The sequence below is a fragment of the Rissa tridactyla genome, chromosome 4 (genome assembly GCF_028500815.1).
Source record: "Rissa tridactyla isolate bRisTri1 chromosome 4, bRisTri1.patW.cur.20221130, whole genome shotgun sequence".
In the NCBI taxonomy this organism is placed as follows: Eukaryota; Metazoa; Chordata; class Aves; order Charadriiformes; family Laridae; genus Rissa; species Rissa tridactyla.
The window spans coordinates 93,237,863-93,260,928 of record NC_071469.1 but is presented as its reverse complement, the minus strand read 5'-3'; the positions used below and the strand labels follow the sequence as shown (position 1 = coordinate 93,260,928).

The 23,066-nt window shown below is 49.7% G+C and overlaps 2 protein-coding genes and 1 non-coding gene across 5 annotated transcripts in view; all 3 read right to left on the bottom strand.

Moving 5' to 3' along the window:
• Positions 1-1,410: 1,410 nt before the first annotated feature.
• On the bottom strand, positions 1,411-6,718 carry RPL13 (ribosomal protein L13). The gene is made up of 6 exons (XM_054198309.1): positions 6,573-6,718; positions 6,131-6,246; positions 5,511-5,652; positions 3,933-4,106; positions 2,606-2,662; positions 1,411-1,612 (listed from the first exon to the last, which is right to left on the bottom strand). Exons 2-6 carry the CDS (start codon positions 6,232-6,234, stop codon positions 1,454-1,456), a joined length of 636 nt encoding a protein of 211 aa, XP_054054284.1. The 5' UTR covers positions 6,235-6,246; positions 6,573-6,718; the 3' UTR covers positions 1,411-1,453.
• Positions 5,824-5,905, bottom strand: LOC128909706 (small nucleolar RNA MBII-202). The gene has a single exon (XR_008466481.1). It is a non-coding gene; the product is annotated as a small nucleolar RNA MBII-202 (small nucleolar RNA).
• Positions 6,719-7,447: 729 nt separating the features above from the next.
• The window catches only part of SPG7 (SPG7 matrix AAA peptidase subunit, paraplegin), a 41,379-nt gene continuing 25,760 nt past the window's right edge, over positions 7,448-23,066 (bottom strand). For all 3 annotated transcript variants that reach the window (XM_054198307.1, XM_054198305.1, XM_054198306.1), the window contains 8 exons: positions 18,706-18,830; positions 17,399-17,501; positions 16,269-16,379; positions 12,801-12,916; positions 11,446-11,602; positions 10,725-10,888; positions 9,956-10,033; positions 7,448-8,242 (listed from right to left, as the gene is read on the bottom strand). In XM_054198307.1, the coding sequence (XP_054054282.1) occupies positions 8,033-8,242; positions 9,956-10,033; positions 10,725-10,888; positions 11,446-11,602; positions 12,801-12,916; positions 16,269-16,379; positions 17,399-17,501; positions 18,706-18,830 (1,064 nt within the window). In that variant the 3' untranslated portion in view covers positions 7,448-8,032. The remainder of the gene's footprint in view (positions 8,243-9,955; positions 10,034-10,724; positions 10,889-11,445; positions 11,603-12,800; positions 12,917-16,268; positions 16,380-17,398; positions 17,502-18,705; positions 18,831-23,066) is intronic.

The following is a 23,066-nucleotide window of genomic DNA, read 5'->3' as shown; positions in this document are numbered from 1 at the left end:
TTGTCCTGGTCCTTGCGCAAGGATGGGGTGCCCCAGAGCTGGTGGGTGCCCTCCCCATGTGTCCCAGACCCACACCCCGCACCCACACCCATGGAGGAGCACCGGGCACCCCATCCCCTGTCCAGGGGCTGCCCCGGCACCCCCCACCCCCCAGGCGCATCACCCCAGGGCAGCTGTCAGCTCGGCTTTATGAAAGATGATGTAATTAGCCCGTATTTGGAGGGATTAAAATGCAGATAGGGCTAATGAACGTGAGGGCACCGCAAGGCTCTGGGTTTTGGGAGATAATCCCCAGCCTGGCTGGCAGAAATAGGCCACTCTCCTTCCCAATCCTCCCGCAGCCCCACGGCATGGTGCAGTGGGGCAGGAGGCAGCCGACCCACGGCGGGACGCAGGGCTGGGAGGGACGAGCCAGCCGCCCGTGGTGGCAGGGACAGCCCCTGCTCTGGTGTTTGAGGAACCTCGGGTTCACCCAGCTGTGCCGGAGCTCCAGTCACCGGAGCACTTCATGGCATCCGATCCCCAAGTTTCTGTCACCCAACTGCTAATGAATACAAACGACTCAATTATCCCGGCAGGGTCGATTTGCAGTGCAGCCAGGCTGCAGAACGGCCCCAGAACTGATTAGCCAGCACAGGGGCTCGGTTGAGCACTCCCCGGAGCAGGACAGACCCTGCCGATGCCGCCCCGTGACCCATCAGCCCCACATCAGCCCCCTGCCCTGGGGCAGGCACAGCCCAGTAGCCCAACAGCCACGAGGATGGGCCAGAGCCCCCAGACCCTTCTCCTCCCGTGGGCAGTGCTGCAGCCCTCCTATGGAGCAGGTCACTGCCCCACGAGCGGTGGGTCCCCAGGTGAGGCTCACGGGGCAAGCAGTTGCCCGCACCAGGCCATGCACCCACGGGTGACACCCACCACGACACCCCACCTTCCACAGCAGAGCCAACTGCTCTGCCTCGCGCAGAACCACAGGCAGACGTGTGGAAATCATTAAATCTGAAATAACGGCGCAGCGGAGAGCTGGGTGGGAAGGAGACAAAGCCCGTCAGGGAGAGGGTACCCCAAAAAAGCCCTCAACTGTCAGCTTCAGCAGCCCCCAGCACAGTGAGACGGGTGTCAGGCTCCAGCACGGGAAGGAGCCCGGGCTGCGTCCCCGGAGACAGAGCAGAGGCTTCCCTGAAGAGAGCTGCGCAAGGCCGAGGTGTTCGTTTCCCTCACTTTCAGGGGAGTTTGGAGTCTCTAACCCCAGAAAATGAGGTTTCCAAGGTCTGAAGAGCGACTGCCCTGGAGCACACCCCTCCATGCAGAGCAGCCCACGATCCGCACCAGGAGATCTGCCAGCTCCTGCGACACACACCAGGAGGGCAGCTCAGTCCTGCGCAATCGCCCTAAAAAGACAGCACACTCGTATTTCTGTATTTTTTTTTTTATTGACAATTCTAGGGAGAACAGTTCATTTCTTCTTCTCCACATCCTGCTCTGCTGCTTCTTTGGCGCGTTTCGCACGAATCCCAAAGAGCCGGGCGTTGGCCCGGGCCATGCGCAGGCTGGCAAAGGCCTTGAAGTTCTTCTCGTCTTCCGAGATAACACGGGCCTTCTCCCGTTTGAAAACCTGGTGGGAGAGAGCGCCAGACAGTCAGACTGCACATCAGAGGCTCCCAGAGAAGACTGCATTTAAGGCTTAACACAATTAATCTCGCTACATTTTTACCACCAGCTCCAGGATGCTGTTAAGAATAGAGCATTTATGCCATCTACAGGCCCTGCCCTTATCATCACTCCACCAGGCACCTCGTTTCAACCGCTTCCTCATTTGCCAGCGCACGTCAGCACAAGACCAGAACATACCAGGGAAAAAACAGGCGCAACGTGAAATCTGAGTCAGGTTTGTGGCGCGCTACCGACAGCACCTTTTGGAAGCAGCGAGGGGTTTTGAGACAAATGGTGACTACGCAACCTGCCCGGGCTGCCGTGCAGCCAGCACACGGCCCTCGCCCCAACCGGCGACCCCGAGTGCCCCCAGTCTCACAGCGGGACGAGCTCCCTCAAAGGTGCAAGTGCAGAAAGCACCCTGGAACCTGGGTGGAGGACGCAGCGCTGAGCACAAACACGCGCTGGAGATCCTGCATGTGTGCCTTAACCTGTGTCCTCATAGGAATTGTGTGATCTGGGGGGGGGTCACTGTGCCTGTGGCCTTCTCTGGGGAGCATACGGAGCTGTGCGTCTCCCACGCGTCATTTAGGGCAGAAGTGGATCACATACACGATTTTTCCCAACCAACAGATCTTGACCTGAACCCCTGCCACGGGTGGCTGGAGCTCTCCTCTGGAGCCAGAGACACAGCTCATCAGGAAGGACTTTCTCAGATGGTACCAAATTTAGCAGAGCTCCAAGTAATTAATTCTTTGCAGTGTGCTCTGTTGAACCAAACAGATCCTGGCAAAAGACAAGGACAAGCTTGACCTGTTCCTGGTTTTGTCTGATCCAGGATGGGAACTGTCTGGAGACAGCAACCCTTCGCTATAGAACAGCGAGAAGAGAATCCTCTCCATGAAGTTAAGGTCTCAATTATGTCACACAGAGAACGTGATTTATTTACACTTACATTCTTGATTGGCATAACCGGTCCCGTCAGCTGAGTCGCCATCTTGAGTTCCTCAGCCTGCACAACAAGAGAACAAGAAATATTTAGAAAGAACAGCACTGAAAATCTCTCAGGCTAGTACCTTGGTTAAAAGCACACCCTGTATGCAGGTACCCAGCTTAAACACGCTGTTAACAATTCTGACTGGAGATTTAACACCGACTGGTAACGAATTCAGCGTTTCAGCCACGCAGCTACAGGAGTACCTGGCACAGACGTGCCGCATCAACAACCCACGTTTTGCCTGGCTATCCATCAGCCCGGATCTGGCCAGAGAGGAGCAGCAGCCTTTCGGGAGTTCTGCCAGTTGGAAAAACGTTGACATCTACTGTGCCATTTTTAGTTTGATAGCCAGTGTATTCCTCAGCAATTCCTTCTGAGGCTAATTCCAGCTTCTTGTAAGAGTACGGCATTACACAAAAATGATTAAGTTTTATTTTAAATAGTTGATTTCAAGTAAACAAACTTGAAACAGTACCGCAGGCACAAGTATCTGTACCTGCTGGTACAGAAGCTCAAGACCTATCCTCCCCTGTTCCGACAAGCGGCCCGAGTACGGTGGCTCCATGGGCTGCACTACGGCTAAGGAGCCGAGAGCCAACGGACCCTCCAGAAGATCGAGGACAGCTGCACCACACCACCCCGCTTCATGACTCGCACCGTCCCACGGGAAGCACAGGCAGAGCCAAGGAAAGCAAAACTGCACTCTAGATCTCGGTGAGATTTTAATGAAAAGCATTTTTGTACGTCAACAGCAACAACCTTCTTGAGACTGCATTACGCACGGCTTTCACTGAACTACTCCACTGAAGAGTTTGTCCTTGCCTCCCTCACCCTTTCCATGCAGCTGTCACCACAGCAGAACACACACTCCAGACGGGCTTTTCAGCCATTCCGACAATTTAGCTTTGTAAACTAGAATTAAACTGGTCATTCAACAAAGCTCCAGCAAACAGACCATCGGTCCGAGCTGCAGCCCTTCAAGCAGCACAGCAGTCCCCAGGCCAAACGCCTGCCCAAAGCCTTACTGTAACCCAGGAGATCCCCGTGGAAGGGGACTCTACCAGGCCTGCCCTTGCGCTGGGCTCAGCCATCCCCTACGTACATGCACGAGAGCCACGCTGCCCCCGAGAGAAGGACTGCTCCCCCCAGGGGGTTTATGTGATGAGAAGCGTTCAAGAGCACTGCCTGACTGCACACCATGGCACCGGGACGGACTCACGACCAAACCTCTGAAAACATTACCCACACAGACCCTGTGAAACGTTTCCAGCCGTCAAGCACTTACAGAGCTGTCTCCCTTCTTAGGCATAGCCGGCTTCCGTGGGAAGAGGATAAGCTTGGAGCGGTACTCCTTCAGCCTCTGCACGTTGGCTTGCAGGGACTCGGTAGACTTGTTGCGTCGCCGGGGATCCACGGAGATTCCAATAGTCCGGGCAAACTTTTTGTTAATGCCAGCGAGCTGGAGAGAGAGCGCAATGTGTCAGCACCTGACATCTCCCAACGCCACTGTGCTACTGCCGGGGGCGGCTCCGGTCATCAGCCAGACAAGGGCTCAAGCGCAGCCACCGTGGGCTGAAGTCTGGAGAAAGGCTCAGCATCTGACCGAACGGACCATCGGCAGCACCAGAGTCTGGCAAAAGGGACCAACTACGCCACAAAGGGCATCCTGCTGTCTGTATTTTAATGCTTAAAACATTCCGCAGACTTCACAGTAATTTTTGCAGATGGATTTCCTCAGGAGAGCAAAGCACAACCCTGAGTAATTATGAGTAGGACATTTAAACTCTGATACACGAGAGACAGAAATTTAGGAAGCCAGCCGGCGGTTAACTCTGTTCACTGAATACTGGAAGCTCCATTAGAGAAGCATTTTTGCTAACCATCTTAAACAAGAAATAACCTAATTTTCTGTTTAAAGACAAACATCTGCGTACCATTTTGTATTATATCATTATCCAAAAATTAAAGAAAAATAAAGTAATGAAGCATTTGGCATCCAGAAGACCAATTTTACTGCCTCAATGCACTAATTTCACTGTTATGAATGTTTTAATTAGATACTAAACAACGCACAAGAGGTGGCTGTGGACGCTGGCTGCCAGCAAGCACTGATGTTTATTCCTGCCCGCTGTGTGGAGATATGTGGGTGGGGGTTTCTGCAGACCACCCTGATCCAGCTGTTAACAGCTGCTCAGCTCAGCACACCTGGGAAGGTCCCAGAGAAGGGTTTCCTGAAGCAACGCAGGGCGCTGAACACTTCCCACAGACTTTAAGTGTTCCTAAACCAACTCACGGCTACTGCATGAGACACAGCCACAGCCGCTCTGCGAGGCAGAACAGTTCCCTTTCCTGGCACGACATCCCCTACTTCTGCTAGGGATGCGTTGAGCGTGGTTTACTTGGTCCGCAACACGAACAGGTTCACACTGGCTACAGCTTTTAGAATTAGCAGAAACGTGTTTCACAAAGAAACAAGAGAATTTAACGAAGAAGCCATTAATCTTTTATTTGTTTTTCCCCAAAAAAGAAGTTTAAGAGACTCGATTAAGGCTCTATCAGAACCTGATTTGAATGGAATTTTGTCTAAGCAAGTCTGAGCAGACAAATGGACGTTTACTTTTCAAAACAACCTTTCACTCTGACACACACTACTGCGTCCCCACCCACAGTTACAAAGAAAAACCTAGACCATCATTTTCTACGCTCCTGTAGAGCCAGGAACACCAGAGCTCTCCCCTGGCTCAGCCAGCACAGCAGATACTGACACCTCATTGAGTCACTTGCACGTTGTCTATGTGCAGAACAGAAGACAACTGAGCTCAGAGTTTGTTTTATCAGGTTGAGATGAGTTCCCCATACTTACTTTAAGCTCTTCTAGGCTGAAGCCTCTGCCAGCACGAACTTTTTTGTGGTATCTAATAGTTGGGCACCTCACTATAGGCCGTATAGGCCCAGCCACAGGACGGGGAGCGATTCGGCGAGCCTTTGCCTGGCGGGCCTTCCTCCTGGAACGTCGTCGAAGGGGACAGCAGTGAGAAACACAGCATTTCTGCCAGATATGACCCTCCTACACTGCCAGATGACCTGTATTGCCAGGCAGCATCTGCCACATGGGGACCACTCGGAAATAAACCCAACACTGGCCTGGCTACTCAGACAGGCCGCTGCCTGCTTCTACAGAACAGCCGCAGTCATCAGATATACAAGGGTTCAAGGGAATCATCAATGTCGTACAGCGATTCCGGAGATTTCTCATCACTTGACTGCAGCTGGAACGGCCTGACCCCGACCAGAGACCCCACACCAAAAGAGCACCCCGCTGCAATCCCAGCGCCTTAAATGAGATTAGGGAAACAGCTTTAAATAAAAATACAAATCTTCCTAAGCGGCTGATATAACGCGAGAGACACTTCCCCCAGCTACACAACCTCCAGCCGGCGGCAGCAGAAGAGGCTCCGAGGAAGCCGGGCCGCGGGCACTCACCTGCGGATCTTGCGGGCGGGCTGGTTGAACCATGTGGCCACTCGTCGCTGCCAGTCCTTATGGAAGTGGGGCTTCAGGATCATGCCATTGCGGCTGGGCGCCATGGCTGCTGCGGCCTACGGACACGGGCAGGGTTAAAGGCAGCCGACGCCCCCTGGGGCACCGGGGCTGCAGGGCCTCCCCCGGCCGGCAGGTCCAGGGCCCGTCCCCGCTCCCCGTGCCACCCCAGACAGGCTATGATCGCCCCCGAGCCCGCCACCCCCGGCCCAGGCCCAAGCCCAGGCCGGGCCCCTGTCAGCGCCGCCTCCGGGCCCAGGCCCATCCCGCAGCCCCCGCGCAGGGCTCCGAGCGTCCCCTGGGCCCAGCCCGGCCCGCGGCACAGCCCCCGGCGGGCGGATGGCGGCGGATGGAGCCCCCCGGCCGCAGCAGCGCCCCGACTCACCTCCCGCCACGGCAAATGGCCGACCGGAAAAGGAAGCGGCGGCCCCGCGCACGCCGGAAGTGCGGCAGCGCCGGCCAATGGGCAGCGCCGCCGGAACGGCGGAATGAGGAGGATGGCGCAGGAAGTGCCAGGCGGCAGCTTCACCGCACCCGTAGTAAAGATGGCGTCAGCTTAAAGGGCCAGCGCACACCGAGCGGGAGCGGCCCCAGCTCGGGGTGGGCAGCAGCATCTCCTGCATGGCGGAGTGGGGGGGGGGGGGGGGGGCGGGCGGGCAGGGGGCCGCCACCCGCCGTGGCAGAGCCCGCACCCCACGGCGGTGTGAGCCAGGGGCTGGGCCTGGCCGTGACAGTGTGCCACTAGATGGCATGGCCACGCCACTGCACCCGGGGAGCCACCGAGGGCCCTGCGCTGTCCCACAAGCGTCCTGTAGTAGCACTGCTTGGTCTTTCAGGTCATATCCTCATGGAATAACTCGAGACAATAATCCTTCCTAACGGATTAACCCAGCCAGGGCACACCGGGCACCCATGATGGCTTTAACGCTTCCCCTGACAAATGGCAGACAACCACATCATCGCAGCTTGTTTCGGAAGAGCCGCGAGGATGGAGCCAGGAGGACTGCCAGCTTTATGAGAGGCTCCCCATGGACACACCTGAGGGCTCCCAAGAGCCGCTCTCCAGCTCCGAACGGCAGTGACAGGCAGTCTCCCAGCCAGGAACTGGGCGCCACTCTGGGCAAGGCTGGTGTGTGACAAGCAGGCTGCGGGGTTGCGCTGGGCTCTGCACACAGGCTCCGCTTGCGAGACCCTTGCTATACAAACTGAATATAAGTTATCAGGCAAGCAGAAGAAAGTCCTCATTCCCGTACAACTTCATAGCTATAATAAAGCTTTTTATGTGCCGAAACACACATCCGTGTCTCGACACGGACTGCAAACAGAGCAGACATTATGAACAGTTTATTCTGGTGAAGTCTGTTGTTCAGTTATTTTACGTTCAGCAGCAGAGATGATCAGAGGTTATGGCCGAGTCACACAAGAACTACAGCCCCCTCAGCCAGCACAGAGCCTGGCAGGGGTTTCACCATGCTGAAGGGAACGTCCCCGCGCTCCTGCCGTGTCACACGCCGCAGCGAGAGGTGGCTCACAGGGACTCCACAGGACCTTTTGCCCTCAAGAACTTGTACACCGCTCATGCCTACAAGGAATCTTTCCAGCAGATTAGACTTACCCAGCTCCTAATCACTAACACCCTGCTGAGAATCAATTTCAAAATCCTAAGGAGTTCTTCCTGCAGGGGAAAGCTCGTTAAAAGAGCCAACGTAGCCAACCCTTAATGTTTGGGTAACAGCAGCACAGAGATTCCCTGCTCAATATCTTTGATTCTGGAGCTGAAAAGGGAAGAGGTCTGCGTCCAAAAGCAGCCTCTAGAGTCCTGCCGTTCCACATCAGGAGTGGGCTTCATACTGGTCTCATGCGTGGTTCCTCCTCCTCCTCCTGGTTTGGTGGCTGCTGGGGCATTTCTTCATCTCTTGTGTCTTGCTTGTCTCTCTCTGCTTGAAGCCAGCTCTGAGGAGCTATCATTTTCTTTGGCCCATGCGGCGGAGGCCCAATCAAAGCTTCAATGTCATCATAATTTATCACTTCTTTCTCCAGGAGGGCATTAGACAGCTGGAAAGAGTAAATAAGGCACAATGAGGCACAGGGGTTTGTAAACAGCCTCTCTGAACTGATCTGAACTCTCCCCGCCAGCTCAACTCCGATCCCAACATCTGGGCACAGCACGTGCTGCAGCCCACGGGGAGCAGACCCCTGGCTGCCACACCACTGACGGGGCTACCCCAAAGCCTGCTGGAGCCAGTACAAAGTTCTCCAGGCTGCCGGCACCTTTCACAAGAGTGTTTTTGGGTAGGAATACACAGTATGACTGGAGGCAATAAAGCAAGATCTAGGGAATGATTTGTCAAGTCAGAATTCCAGGAACAATTAAAGAAGTGCCCTTCTTGCCACTGTCCCTGCACCTGTGGCCCTGCCCATCTTGAGATGCCAGAGTAGCAGCAAACCCAGAGCCAGAGCCCTCCCCTGCACACACAGCGGTGACAAAGAGCTGTCTGCTCCTGCAGGCATGGGCTGAAGGTCACACCAGAAGTTCCTCCCCAGAGAAGCTGAATTCCCTGGCCCCTCTGCTCACAGAAGGACTGCACTTGAGCAGCAGGTGGCTGTCAAACATGGAACGGCTCAATCCTGCTGACAAGATGTAACACACTGACCTGGCAACTGAAACATTTACTCTGGATACTTTGGCTTAACTTAAAAGTTTTTCTGTGATGAGCCTCTAGTAAACATCTGACTCCTGTTAAATGAAAGCATCGGAACAGGGGAGGCCTGCAGAGAGGAGACCCCCTAACAATGCCTGCCTTCGCAGCACTCGCAGGGCGCCGTCTTGGGGACAGGGCTGTCATATGGCCAACAGCAGGGTGTCTGAGGTGGCAAGCTCTAGCTACCTTACTACGCACAGGAGGCCTGCAGTTGCGTAGCTGAAGGGGTTGCTGTTGTTTGTTTAAAAGAAGGTTTAAGGAAAAGCATTGTTTTATTTGCAAAACATGCAACACTAAGTTGACTCCTGGTCATTTTGGATGTTATGGACTGGGCTTCTAAAGGAAAGATCAAGTAGATACACAGGGTGCTGCAAGCCAAGCGTGGCTCAGCCCAGAGCAATGGGTACAGAGCTCCCGGCAGAGGTGGGGACATGCCAGGGTGACTGGCTAGGGGACTGTCAGGACACAAAGGGGAGGAGGCAGAGCTCTACTCCTGCAACAAGGGCTCCTTGGTACATCAGGGAGCTGGCAGGTGAAAACTGCCTGGAGTCACCAGAAAGCACGAGCCAGCACCAGTCAGCCAAGGTGACAGGTCCCATATTCTTTCACCAAAGCCAGAAACTGCCCACTCAATTCCTGTACGTCTACAGGACCTGGAAGGATGAGCTGTTCCTGCTTTCGCAGGCTTCACAAAAACAGTTCACTATCAGCTTTCGAGGAAGTTACACTGCCAAGAGGTTAGCAGAGAAGTGCAGGTGAGGGAGACAAGTTCTAGCTTTGATCACATCCACAGAGCACTCCTACTCCTCTACCCTGCAAATACCAGCTGCGTCAGGAGGCAGACACTGCTGGAAAAGGCAAACATTCCTCCCTGTGTCTGCACCTAATCTAGGGATACACAGTAAACAGTCACTTGTTCCCAACAGGAGCCCCAGCACTCCCACTACCAGTCTTTTCTAGGATCAGAGACACTGTAATGGCCGAGCTACAGAGCACAGAAATTAGCAAAAGACACCAGTTAAAACCAAAAACAACAAACAAAAAACCCCACACAATTCCAACTTACTGTTTGCAGCTTGTCCCGGTTCTCCAGTAAGAGTTTTTCTGTGCGCCTGTAAGCCTGAGCCACCAGGACTTTTGCTTCCTAGAAGACAGTAACAAGGAGAGAGATTTGGAGCGCAGGTGGCAACAAACACGACACATAGATAAACAAAGAGAGCACCGAGGGATGGAATCTGCAAACCCAGCCAAGCAGAAAGTGGTTCCCATCAACAGAAAATACAGATAAACCATCTGAAAAAAAGCCAAAGGAGTACTCATGATAAGGAGCAGTAAACTCCCTCATGAGCACAACGCGAGTCCCAGCTGATGGGAAATGCAGTCTAATTAAGGCAGCCATACAGTAGCAAAAGACGCAGCTCAGCACAATTCCCAGGGAAGCACAACCATAGTGCTTCTGAACCAGAGTTTTTTCGTTTCCAGCTATTTGACTTTCTAACCAAGGCAATGTTTTTTGCAGCAATGAAGCCCAGTTTCCTGTCAAAACGGGTTAACATTTCTCAGTCTGAACCGTCGTCTCAGATAGCCTCTCTGATCTAGGAAGTGCTACCGGGCTGAACCCACAGCTGCATGTGATTTTGTCTGTTCTTAATGCCTCACTGCATTGTCCTAACACACTGTAATAGAACCGGTAAGCGCTCAGTTGGTGAAATTTACTACTTAATGGCTAAGAGAAAAACACAAATTGTTTGGCTGCAAGTTACTTGCGTTTTTTCACTGAACTGCAAGAAAAGTAAAGAACAAAAACGGGAACGTGTAACCAAGGGCGGCCTTACATGGTCCATCATTTGCTGAAGTCCCTGGCTGAATGGGCGCCGACCAATTCCAGCTGCACTCTCCAGGTCCGGGAAGGAGAGCTGCCCAATGCTGGGCACCATCCCATATTGCTTCACCATGGAGTAGGCTATCTTGGTCACCTTCTTCAGGTCATCCTGTGCTCCTGGGCAGGAGAGAGAGATGCAATGCTTGCCAGCTCTGAGCTGAGTGCAAGAGAAGCACATCCTGCCCAAACACAAATTCCACTAGCCAAGAGACCAGAGGACTCACAGGAGCCCATGGAGGTGAACACTCTACCTGCTGATGACCTTTCTACACATATTGCAGGATCCATTCACAACAGTGAGTGAACCTACCGGTGGTTAGCTCATGTGCAGTGCTTACCTGTCACTGCCCGCTGTTATCCCATTTGGATACAACTAGTTGGAAACACAGCACGGAAAGCTCCAGGCCGTCCCACAAGCCCAGAGTCTCACCGGGTAATTGCATCTGTGGCCTTAGTCTTTGAGACAAGTCTAAGACAACACAGTGGCAACCAACGAGAGACCTCCATGCTCACAAAATGCAAGCCCCAGATCAAACCACCCAATTTGACATTTCTTCTTCCCAGCATGGGAAACCTCTGCGTCTTGCTCAGATCACCCTTGGACACAGCAGGTGCAGAAGTCAGGCTCTCTTAGCACAATCTCCACCTGCCGGTGCCAGGGTCTGGCTCCTCACCTGTAGTGACCTTGTTAAAGGTGATGGCCTCGGACACTCTCCCCCCCAGCGCCATACACATCCTCTCCAGCAGCTGTTCCTTGGTGAAGAGGTACTGCTCTCTTGGAAGGATCTGAGCAAACCCGAGAGCTGCGTTTGTTCGAGGGGCTATGGAAACCTGTAACACAAGCAGCACCCTCAGTTCAGACAACAAAAGAGCTCCCAACTACAGCAGCAGAGGGAGAACAGGAAGGGGCCTGCATTCCCAGCAAAATTTGACAAAAGCTGTGGGGCAGGCTGACCTACAGAGACACAGCCAAGGACTACAGTATGTCACCATTCCTGTACTGAAGGCTCTGCCTTCACAGCTACAGACATACACTTTCTGTCACTTTCTGCTCAAGAAATGAAAAGAAAACTGCCCTTAACAGCAAGCCAGTGAAATCCTGAGATTTAGGAGTTGCTTTGGAGGGTGTAAGCCAAACAGAGTTCACTTTACTGTGTTCCAGAATCACTGAGACTACCTGGAGAAAGATAGGTTGTCTTCAGAAAAATAAGAGCCATTTCCCCCACCCATTAAATGAGAGTAATTAACAACAGTTCAGCTTATACAATAGGTTATTCAGAGTGAATTTGCTGCTGGTGGAAAGCCAAGGAGCTGTCACCCTTGTCATTTCTACTCCCCACCTCCTCCCAGTGTCAAGGCTTTTTGAGGAGGAAACGTGCATGGGAGAGAACACCCCCCGGGGTGCCAAGGAGAGGCCTTTCCCTACAGAGAAAGGCTTCAGGCAGACAAACTCTCTGGCACGCCAATCTGAAAAACACATCTCTTTCCATCAGTATCAGAGCAGTTCCTGCAATGGTAGCTTTGCTGGCTGCTGGCAAGCCATGTCAGGGAAAGAGATCATCTACGCACGCATGCACACACGCAGCAGCGCTTTGCGCCTGAAGGAAGCGCATGAACTAAGCGGCATCATCAGGAGACTCAATTGCTCCAAACAGCTTTACAGTTGGCTTTTAACTACAAGGCTTCTCCTATAGCTTTGCACTATCACTATCATCAATGGAGCCTAATACTGGATTTCTCCACAGCATATTTTAGGAACATGGTTTAGTGGTGGACTTGGCAGTATTAGGTTAACGGTTGGACTCGATCTTAAAGGTCCTTTCCAACATAAATGCTTCTATGATTCTATATTTGCCATTTATTTTGCTGCAGTATTCACAGCTCCAAGCTCATGGAGGCCACAGTAACACAGCAGAACTCAACACAAGTACTACAAAGCAATCAATGGGTTTTGGACAGGAGAATCCCAAAGGACTCTCTTCCCACTCAGTGACGGGCTCCATTACACAGCAGCTGGTCACGGAGTTACCTTCATCACCGCCTCGGTGTGCTCCAGCAGCCAGCCGACCAACGCATGACCAGATTCATGAAACGCCACGACCTTCCGCTCTTCTGGGGACAAGATCTTACTTCTTTTGGCAGTGCCTATAGGAACAGAGACAAGGGTTCCATAAGATAACCGGCAATAGGTGTAACCAGCAGGACATCGTCTTGTACAGGAAAGTGCGCAAGCTAGCACAGCCTATGTCTGAACAGCCAGCAAGCTTCATATAACACTTCGTCTAGGGAGAGGCAGTAAAAAGCCCTTCAATTACATGCTGTGGGAGAGGTGCTCTCTGTCCCTGCAGTACAAAGCAAACCATGCTTGGATTGCTTGAAAACACTGGCAGAAACTTTCCCCTCTCGCCTCCTTACAACAGACTTAATCATTAGACAAATAATTTAACGTTTGATTAGATCACAGCTCTAGAACGCAAAGCTCTGTTCTGGTCCCAGCTCTGCCAAAGGCACGTTACACTCGATCTCTGCCCAAGGACAGATCTGCAAGAAGTCAATCTACCACTTGGAAAAAAAAAAAAAAAAAACACCCCAAACTAAAAACACACCAAAACCCAAACCAGAGACTAGCTAGAATATCACACTCATTTTGCTGCACAGTCTTTCAGTCCCTTAGGCTGAACATGAGAGAAGCAGGATGCTGCATTATATATGAGAGGTCCCAGTTGAGATTTGTGTACATTAGGAGTGTTCAAATCAGCAAAAGACCAAGAGTGTATAAAAAAAGAAAAATCTTTCTCCAGACCCTGGAAATGTCTCTGATTACACATGGCATGCTCCGTATGAGCTTATTCCCAGGCTCCTGAGAACTAGCAAATTAAGCCATAACTCACACTTAATACTTCCTCCAAAAAGGTGATTTTTGAAAGTGTCTATTTTCCAACCCAGTAGTCCATAACACAGAATAAGTCCAATTAGGTTTTTTAAAAAAAAAAAAGTGCTGAATGGAAGTAAAACTTCGAGCACATAGAAAATATGTTAACTACAGAACACACTGCATATCAAGCACTCATTACAGCTCTGCATGTTGAATGCAAAAATGTACCAGTACTTTAAAGCCCATGTCTCTACACAGTGCCAGGAGCAGTAGGGGGTAGAGCAGGCAGAGTCAAGAGCCGAATTATACCAAGCTTGCTTGATGTCTTGGAAAACAACATTCTATTAACATTAATTTTTAAACAAAGTCAAGAGCTTTATTAAACAAGGAAACAGCAAAATTAGTGTGGCAGATCTTGTAAAATTACTACTCAGGGACCCTGGAAACCACAGTGCCCCGCAAGGCATGATGGTGATGGAATAGCAGATTAATTGCAATTGCCTTGATTTTCATCAGTCAGTCCCTCACCCTGCCTTCAGCAGTGTGTGTGTGTGTGCATGTGCCTGTATGTCTCTCTCCATAGAAAAATGTATATATGTACACTAAAAAATTCTGGAAGTATTCCTCTGTCAGCCCACCAAGGAGGGAGGGATGGTACTCTTCACAATAGTACACAGTGTGCCTACAAAGATTATTTCTTTTCCTACCTAAAAGTAATCTGAAGGCCTGTACTCACCACATGAGACAACCCAGGAAACAACTCTGGTGCATTTTTGCTGGCCTTACACAGCGTATACAAACCCCACCAAGAAAATACGCTCCACTACATCTTCTAAAGGCAAGCCCTAAAAGCCTCTGTGCGCTCAGCAGGTTTCCTCCCTCACTCCCAAGAGGCCTGATTTACTGACTGCTTTCTGTTCCCAAACTAAAAACACAATGGGGACTACCACAGAGAGAAGTTCTTACTCCTCCCTTACAGCAACACAAAGCTTTAAGGCTGACAGGGCCTCTGGACTTGCAAAGTTCTCTTTTGATTCCACACCACTCTTATTAAAACCAGAAGCTTATAATGGAAAGCACAGTAATATCTTCTTTCTTTCAAGAAAAGCTTTTATAGCAACTGAAATGCCCTCTGGATTGTGAAACCTAGAAGTGTTCCCATTACATGGCAAGGGTACATTTAATATATGGGCCTTGAGGGTTGTTTGGGGCCTTTTAGACTTAGTCTACAAAAAATAGCCAGGTCCTGCTAATACAAAAGAATCCGATTAAGCAACAAAAAGACTTTATGGCCTCCTACACGCCACAGAGCCTTAGTGAAGCAAGTCAGCTTGTCAGCAGTGAAACTGCTGAAGCCCATGCTCTGCGATGCCCCACCACGTTAATCCCAGATACCCCTTCTGCTGCACAGCCCCTGCGGCCTTGCTTGCTTTTTGCCTTATCTGCCAAGTCTGGGGAAACTAAACAAGGGTGGAATTCAGGGGGAAAAAAAAAGCCAAGTGAACCCCTACAAGTTTGGTGCTTTGTGTCCTGCAGATGGGAAAGTAAAGCACATTTGGTCTGGCTGGTGAGGACTTCTGCGTTACAACGAGAGTCGTCTTGCTGTTCACTCCTGGGAGCTGCTGAGTACAGCTTGGGCTTTCTGCAAGTGTGGCCACAGTTACCCAAAGCACTCCAAGGGCTTTGTTTTTAAGAGGCAGGTGAAACTGTCAGGAATTTGCTCAAAAAGAAATATTGTCTTAAATGAGGAATTGTTTAGACATTTTCTGATAAAGCAAACACTCAGGACTAAATTCCAGGATCAGGAAATAACTGACCCAGTACAAACATCCTGTTCCACACGCTCTACTAAGAAAAGCACAGAATGCCAGTCTGTTTGCCCAGGCTCAGCCCCCAGTAGTGACACTGCAGCCTGGAAGCACTTAAGTGTCTGATTATGAAAAACAAGGCTTGGCTACAGGGCAGTTCAGACCAAAACCCACCAGATTCAAATCCCTCAGGTGAAGTCAAGAGTTCTGGGAACTTTTTCTCCTGCCTATAATATACTGCTACAGGGTAATCTCCAGAGGTTCCTCTGCTGGCAATCGCGCAAGTGACAGGGAAAGGCCGACAGGATGTTCTCAGAGGGAGAACAGTACTCTACTGTCTTTCAGTTTATTCTGCCAATTCATCAAAGCCTGGGCTTTGAGGCCAAAAAGAAAAATCTCTTATTTCTTGCTGTTGAGGATGCGTAGCCTATTTGCTATTCATGTTTATGTAGCAGGTGTCCAGAGCAGCAAGAAAGACCACGAGATACTTCCACTGCCTTTTTTTTTTTAAAAAAAAAAAAAAAGCTTTTTAAACTAAAAGGAGATACACAGTTTTGAATTCCCCTCTACTGTTTTGCTTCTGAGCTACTTCATCTTCCCTGAGCTACTGGTTCAGCCTGCCAGCAGATCCATTTGAGATCTTGTTCAGAGAACTTTCTGGGACTATGGCACCTAAGATCCTCAGGACAGCTCTACAGGACAGAGCACAGTTAGGACCCATTTGTCTTCCTCAAATGTAACCCACTCACTTGAGCCTTCGCTCAACATGCGCGATACAGACTAGTAAAACAACAGAAACGGCCGGGTCACTTACCTGCAATGACTCTTTCCACAGCGTACTCAAAGTTGAAAGTATCAATGGATTTGTGACCCTCTCTGGCAGCATGAAGAGCAGCTTCATTACATATATTTGCTATGTCAGCTCCTGTAGGCAAGAGTTTACAAGAATTACACTGGATTTGTTATGTGACAGATTTCAGAGGACAGAAGAGGCGAGAACAAATCTGGAGAAGGACCTAAGGAAGTCAAATAGCCTGCACTTTTTTGTTCCTTGGGAACAGAGAGCAAACCTAGTCCATGGTGTTTATGTTGGCTTTGAACAATACAACTGCTTTGGCAACGAACGCTGCATTGCCACACAGAGGACAGAGTTCAGCAATCAATTAACAAGACTAAAGCCAAGGCTGGCTCTCAGCAACAGGGGAGTGGCGCGGGCAGTCTGGGTTGGCATGGGCTACCGCGCTGTTCATACAGCAACCGCACAACCTCTGTGTGGAAGAGAAAGAACATCTGTTCTGAGTTTGTGTGTGTGGGTGATGGTGGCGGGGGGCTGCTGAAGGAAGTCACGAAGAGGCAATGTGCTGGGGCCTGTTAGAGGGGAAACCCAGAAAGGATATTCCAGGAACTCCACATAAACAGGAACTCTGGAGCCCCTTGCTCAGCACTGCTTCAAACTCCCAGGGACCTGCTCTGGAAACAGGCTCAACGTAGGAGCCAGGCAGAGTTGTTCAATTTCTACTCTGACCCCCCAAGTAATTGCTATTCATTCCTCCTATCGCTTTCCTGGTAACATATATCAGCTTAAGAGTCTTCCCCCTGAACTGCAACATCTCATCCTCAACAACAGCTTGGACAGGAGTGTGAGCAGTGGTTCCTCCCCTTAGGAATTAGGAACCCAGGCATTTTCCCTACCTCCACACCCTGCTAGTCCCAGAAGTTTGAAAAGATTGAAAATAGCCGTGAACAATTGCTCATCACAGCTCCATTCAACAGGGAGCTGGTTAGGTTCCCACTATTTCCATAGAGATGGAGAAGGCTTGAAGAAAAAAGCCCTTTGGACCAAAATACTCTGTTAAAACTAAGCAACCATAAAGCTCCAGGCTGAACTGCAGAACTAGGGTGGAAGCAGGCAGAGCAGCCCCACAAGGACACAGCACGTCATACCGCTGAAGCCTGGAGTCAGTTCAGCAAGGTGCTGCGAGTAGAAGCTGGCATCTTGGATCAGTTTGAGACCCTTCAGGTGCTGCTCAAAGATCTCTCTTCTCTCCTGTAAAGAACACAGAACATCTGAGCCCAGCAAGCCTTCCGAACGTGGCATGCACGGTAGGGAGCAGAGGAGTCGCAGACCTCTGGCAGTGGGGACGGGGACATTGCCACCAGAGGGCAGGGCTGTCCTTACAGCATTTTAGTGCTACAGGAGCCCTGATAAACACCCAGCTCTCAAATTCAGAACAGATGTATGGAGGCTTACCGTGAGTCACTGCTTTCTCTCTCACAGCCACTCTCCCCTCCTAACTTTCACTCTGATCTGTCTTAACTTTTCTCTTGTTACAAAAACACTCACAGGAAGGAGCTCCAACTGCCTCTACCTGCTCCCTCTCACACCACAAACGAAAACCCCATCTACGAGCTACTCAGTCTGCGACCATTTCCCAGATGAAGGTGGGGGTGAGATGACAGCTGGCAAGTAGCCAAGGAATGACTCATTCAGTTGGTCCAGGAGATCCTGATTAAAACAATGAGCTCAGTTGCCAGGGTTTTTCCCCTTCCTCCTTCAGGGCAGCTGCACAGTTCATGCTTCCGGTGCCAGATTGTATCAGGCATTTAAGGTATTTTAACTGAAAACTCTGAGGACGCCAGTAAAGCACAGATGGGAGAAGAAGAGCCTGTGCTGGCAGAGCAGACAGATCTTTACTGCAGCTGAGCCTATTCCCAAAACTCTGCTACAAATGTCAACACAGTGGACAAGGAATATTCCTAGTAAATGGATTTAAAAAGCATTCAGAAGGAGAAAGTCACTTAACAGGCTGCCTAAAGGAAAACGAAGAGCCTTACAAGGATAGTGAGGACAATAAACCTAAAGAACAAATGGTGCTCGAGGCACATGACAATTTAAGCTGTCACACAAGCCAACTTGCCTATTAGGTGGTTCCCAATTTCCTGGAGAGAAGACACAAACATCATTCTGCATCTGCATGGCAAAGAGAACCTCACAGAAGAATTCACTGCCAAAGCTCATACCAGAGCAGAGACACTTAAAACCAGTGGGTTGTCTTTCAGAGAAAGAAGCAACTGCATTAGCATGTCAAATCCTTGATTTAGAACACCTAAATAAGAATAAAGGCAAACAGAAGCTTACTATCTCTATTTTCTCCAAGCTCAGCCTTTGCCAGGACAGTGAAACACCAGCAAGGACCAGGACACCTTAGTCATTAGCCTTAGGGAAGGACCGAGCAGTAGGTGGAATATACCTGGAGTGTCGGAAGATCAATAAAGATGTGCCTGTCAAGCCTCCCAGGTCTCATCAAGGCATTATCCAAGACATCAGCACGGTTGGTGGAAGCCAGCACTATGACATGATCTGTGGTCCCCATTCCTGTAGAAAAACAAACAAAATCAAAGGCGAAGGTTTTCACCATCACAGATACTGCACTGCAAGCATACAAAGGGATGGGGCAGGGCAGGATGCAGAGAACGTCTTACGCAGCTTTATCACAAAGCCAGAGGGTGTCTACAGCATCCCTTGGGGCAGCTGAGGCTGAGAAAGTGTCCTCTTCAGCTAGGAACTCAAGACAGGAAGGAACCTCCCAAGTCACCCAGGCCAGTATCATGTCATCACAGATACTCTGAAATTCCCTTTTCATTTACTTAATAAGCCTTGGCTTAAAACTTTTTTTTTTTTTGCCTTCCTTTTGTCACATTTAGAAATTGCTCCAACTGGAAACCAGAACAGAATCTCTCTATTCTGATGAGTTAGGCGATGCCTTCTCACCCCCAGGCTTAAGTCAATTCCTTCTCCTTTAGCTCCAGGATGTACAAACATTTGCTAGCTGAAACAGCCTTTCCCTCCCAAATATTTCTGTGGGAAGCCCTTTCAGCTTTCATTTACTTTTGGCCTTCAGTCACAGATAGGCCATCAGGATCGGCAAGGAAGGGATAGGCTTTCTTCTGACCAGTTCAAGTTAATGCAGAAAGACAGGACGTAGCCTTGCCACCCATGAAGGGGCATGTTACAGCATGATTTGATCTTTGTCTTCTCACTCATCTTTTATCACTCAGAAGGCACCCAGGCATACTGCAGACCAGTGCAAAGACCAACCCTGCAGAACTAACACCACAGACATGTAGGCAGACACAAAACACAACCAAACAGCTTTGCACTCATCATTAGCATACACTGGCTCAAGCCACAGTCAGAGAAGGTTTTGTCTCCAGGTCTTAAAGATGAAAGGAACATCAGGATTTACAGGCTTCACAAGAGCAGCCTGCAGTATGGAGGCATCAAAGGCAGACAGGGCTTCCTGGAGAAGCCAGAGCACTAGCAGCTGGAGGAGGGCAGAAAGGGGCAGAGAGTTGTGCTGCTTGGGTGGGGAGCCAGAGATCATGTTTAATCACTGAACCACACTGCTTATTTATTACATTCCACCAGGTGCCCACAGGCCCCTGGGTATGAGTCACCTGCTTACAGCAGATTCAACAGCCCTGGCATACAGCAGCCTTCCCAGGGAAAGGACACGTTAGTCCCATGTGCTTCCTTCACTGCCAAGTCACACGCTGCAGAGAGGCAGCTTTATGCACATAAGCTGGGCAAGTTTCAGCTCCCTCCAGCTCCACCAGAAGAGCTGCCAAATGTGTCAGCGCACAAGAGCTCAGCAGAGATATTAAGGTTACAGGTAAGTCAGAGGGCTGGCTCTGTCAGCTTGCACTATAACAAACCTCGGTTCTTCCTCCCTGCAGGACGCTGTCTAAATAAGCTCCTGGAGAGGATGAAGCCGGCCATTCTTCAGGCATATATTACACTACACTTTGGAGTGTGATAAATAAGCGGAGAGACTGACAGGCACTTGGGGGATAGCAAGCTTCATTCACATGGCAGGATTAGATGGTACAGTACATTATCTGCTTTGCAGCTGGGAAAACTCTCTTAAAATAGGTCTGACTATTTAGAACAAATATAAGAAAACCAGAACAACTGACAGCATCCTCCTCACATCAGCTTCTGCCCCACTTGCCCTCAAGCCTGCTTCCCAGTAGGGTGAAACACTGCTTCAAGAAATCTACAACTGCAGCCTCCGATTCGTATTACTGTTCCAAATACAACATCACCTGGCACATCACAGGCTTTGGCTTCCACAGGCGAAGATCAGCCAAAGGAACAGTCTACAAAAACACCACCTCAGTCACATTAACACATGAAAAACAGCTCTGAAAATTTAGCCTAAAGAGAGCCTTCATATCTACAATGTTTACAAATGAAGCCACTTCAAAAAGGAAAGATAAAAAAAAGGGTCCACTTGAACTGGCAAGTGCTCTGCTCCCCGCTGAAACGGAGCACGTTACTTTGATGGGCATCTCATCTGCATTATTACACTGTGTAATTCTTTAGCCATTTGTTCAAAAGCCTTTTGGGCGTCATCTGTGAACAGTATCATTGAAACAGGGCCATCCCTGTGAGGGAAGCCTCGGGGTCAGAAACTTGCGCACAGCACAGACCAGGGAAGAGGTGGTGTCTGAGGACTTCAGGTGAAGAGCTGCTACCAAAAGATGTCCTGCGTTCTCATTCACAAAATACACATCAGCTCAGGATTGTCAAGCTCCTCTCAAACGCATTCAGAACAGAGGAGATATTTGGGTCGCATTCCTCTTCCGCTTGTTTGCAGTTTGTGAGGGAAGATTCACTATTCAAACCAGGCACCTGTTTTGACAAAGACTGGAGTACATGTGTCACTCTGGTTTTAAAAACAGCTTTTTGCACATACAGGCTCCCACCAGTCCCTCCCCTTCTCCCACCAGACTCCTGATGCTTCCAGAACATGAAGCAAGCCGTCAGAGTGAAGGAAACCAAGGTCGCTTGTAGGAAGAGCACTACAATTGCTCCAAAACCCGTGTACCAGAATTACCGAGTATCAAACTGCACATTCATCCCATACAGCTTAGCATAATGGCTTTTTTCTGTGTGTCCTCATCCTTCCTCCAGCCCGCAGAACAGGTTCCGTATAGCTCTGACCCTCCTTTTCTTCCTCTACCTTACCTCTGAGTAATCTCATTTGAACACACAAATTCAACAATCATTGCTGATGACTCACAGATCTACTTTTGTGCATGACTTTTTTTCAAATTAATAGCTAACTCGGTTCTATGGTGTTGCCTTGCAGAACTTCAACCACCAATTTAAGCTAAAGACAGCTAAAACAGAGCTCTCAACCTTCCATTTCAAGGCTTCCTCGTTACAAACACACACCACTCCTCCGCTTGTGCTTGGGTAGAACTGTTAACCTCCTAAAAAACCTTATTCACCACCATCCTGAAAACTATTTTGCCACGATGCACACAGCACTCCAGCGTCCATTTAGGTAATGCGCTCAGTTAGATAACATTTCAGTAACATGTGCTAAGATTACTGTTTATGAGTGCAAGCCAACAGTAAGTCCATGTTTCTTGTACTAGCCTGACAGTCCTTACCAGCTGTCTCCCATTTGACATTGTAAACTCCTTGGGCTATCTTTTTAGTGTGTGTTTGATAAAGCACTTAGCAAAATGAGGGACTTAGTACAGGATCTGTATGAGACACGAATAAATAATGAGACAATATAAATTTAAAAATCAAGTAAGCAGCAGGCAGCAAAAAAGCTACTATTAAAATACATATTGAGGATAATATTTACCTTCTAAACTCACTTCTCAATAGAGTTGTACCCTAATTTCTGCATTGAGACTCATCAGGAAAACACTCTAGAAACCGTGCCCAATTTCTACAGACTGGATGAAATCATGCATTTTCATTTCTGGTAGAGAGATGTGGATTGTACTAACTACACATTCCTGAACAGACAGATGGGCCTCCATTTAATTCAGGGTTAACCTGTTGCCAGCTCACCCTACAACCATCAGGAGAAAAAAAAAAAAGAAAAACAAACCAAAAAACCACAACCAAGCCAGGACTGATGTTGTGTGTGTTACTACCGGCCTTTTTTGTTAAGACCATCTACTACACAGATACAGCTGTAAACAGTTATATTCACTCCAAGTATATTATGTGCTTCGCCAAGTTGCCTAAATTAGTGCACATGTATAGTCCCAGGGAACTGCATGCACGTATTTAAGGTGATTGCTGGTATCTCTGTAGCATTGTGTGTTTCAAGGGTGTTCCTCTGATAACCAGAATTCTGTCTGGTTGTTTAGGAACTACTGAAAGCTCATTCTTCACCTTCAAAAACTTCACAGCACCTGTGCTGAAACAGAGGGGGGTCTGCAGGGTCTCTGTAGAGCAGGACCACTCTACCCTGTCTGTACCCTGCTGTGCTCCTGCTTATGATTTCTCCTCCTCCTGCAGGAAGGGCAGAGATCCAGAATTATAGATCATCTTGCGTGCAGTATGAAGGATTGCTAACGCATTTTTACAAGCCCCAGCTTCTCTCCTTGAAAAGGGAGGGTTGACTCCAGAGCAATCTCCAGAAGGCGGCCTTGCTGCTGAACTGCAGGACGTACTCTACTTCAGCAGGGCTGCATCCCCACTTCACCGCAAACATTCAGTAAAAAAAGCAAGCCGTTTTAAACTCCAAGGTCTGGAGAAAGATGGATGCTTTTACTGCAGGACGGCTTTTAATTTTTC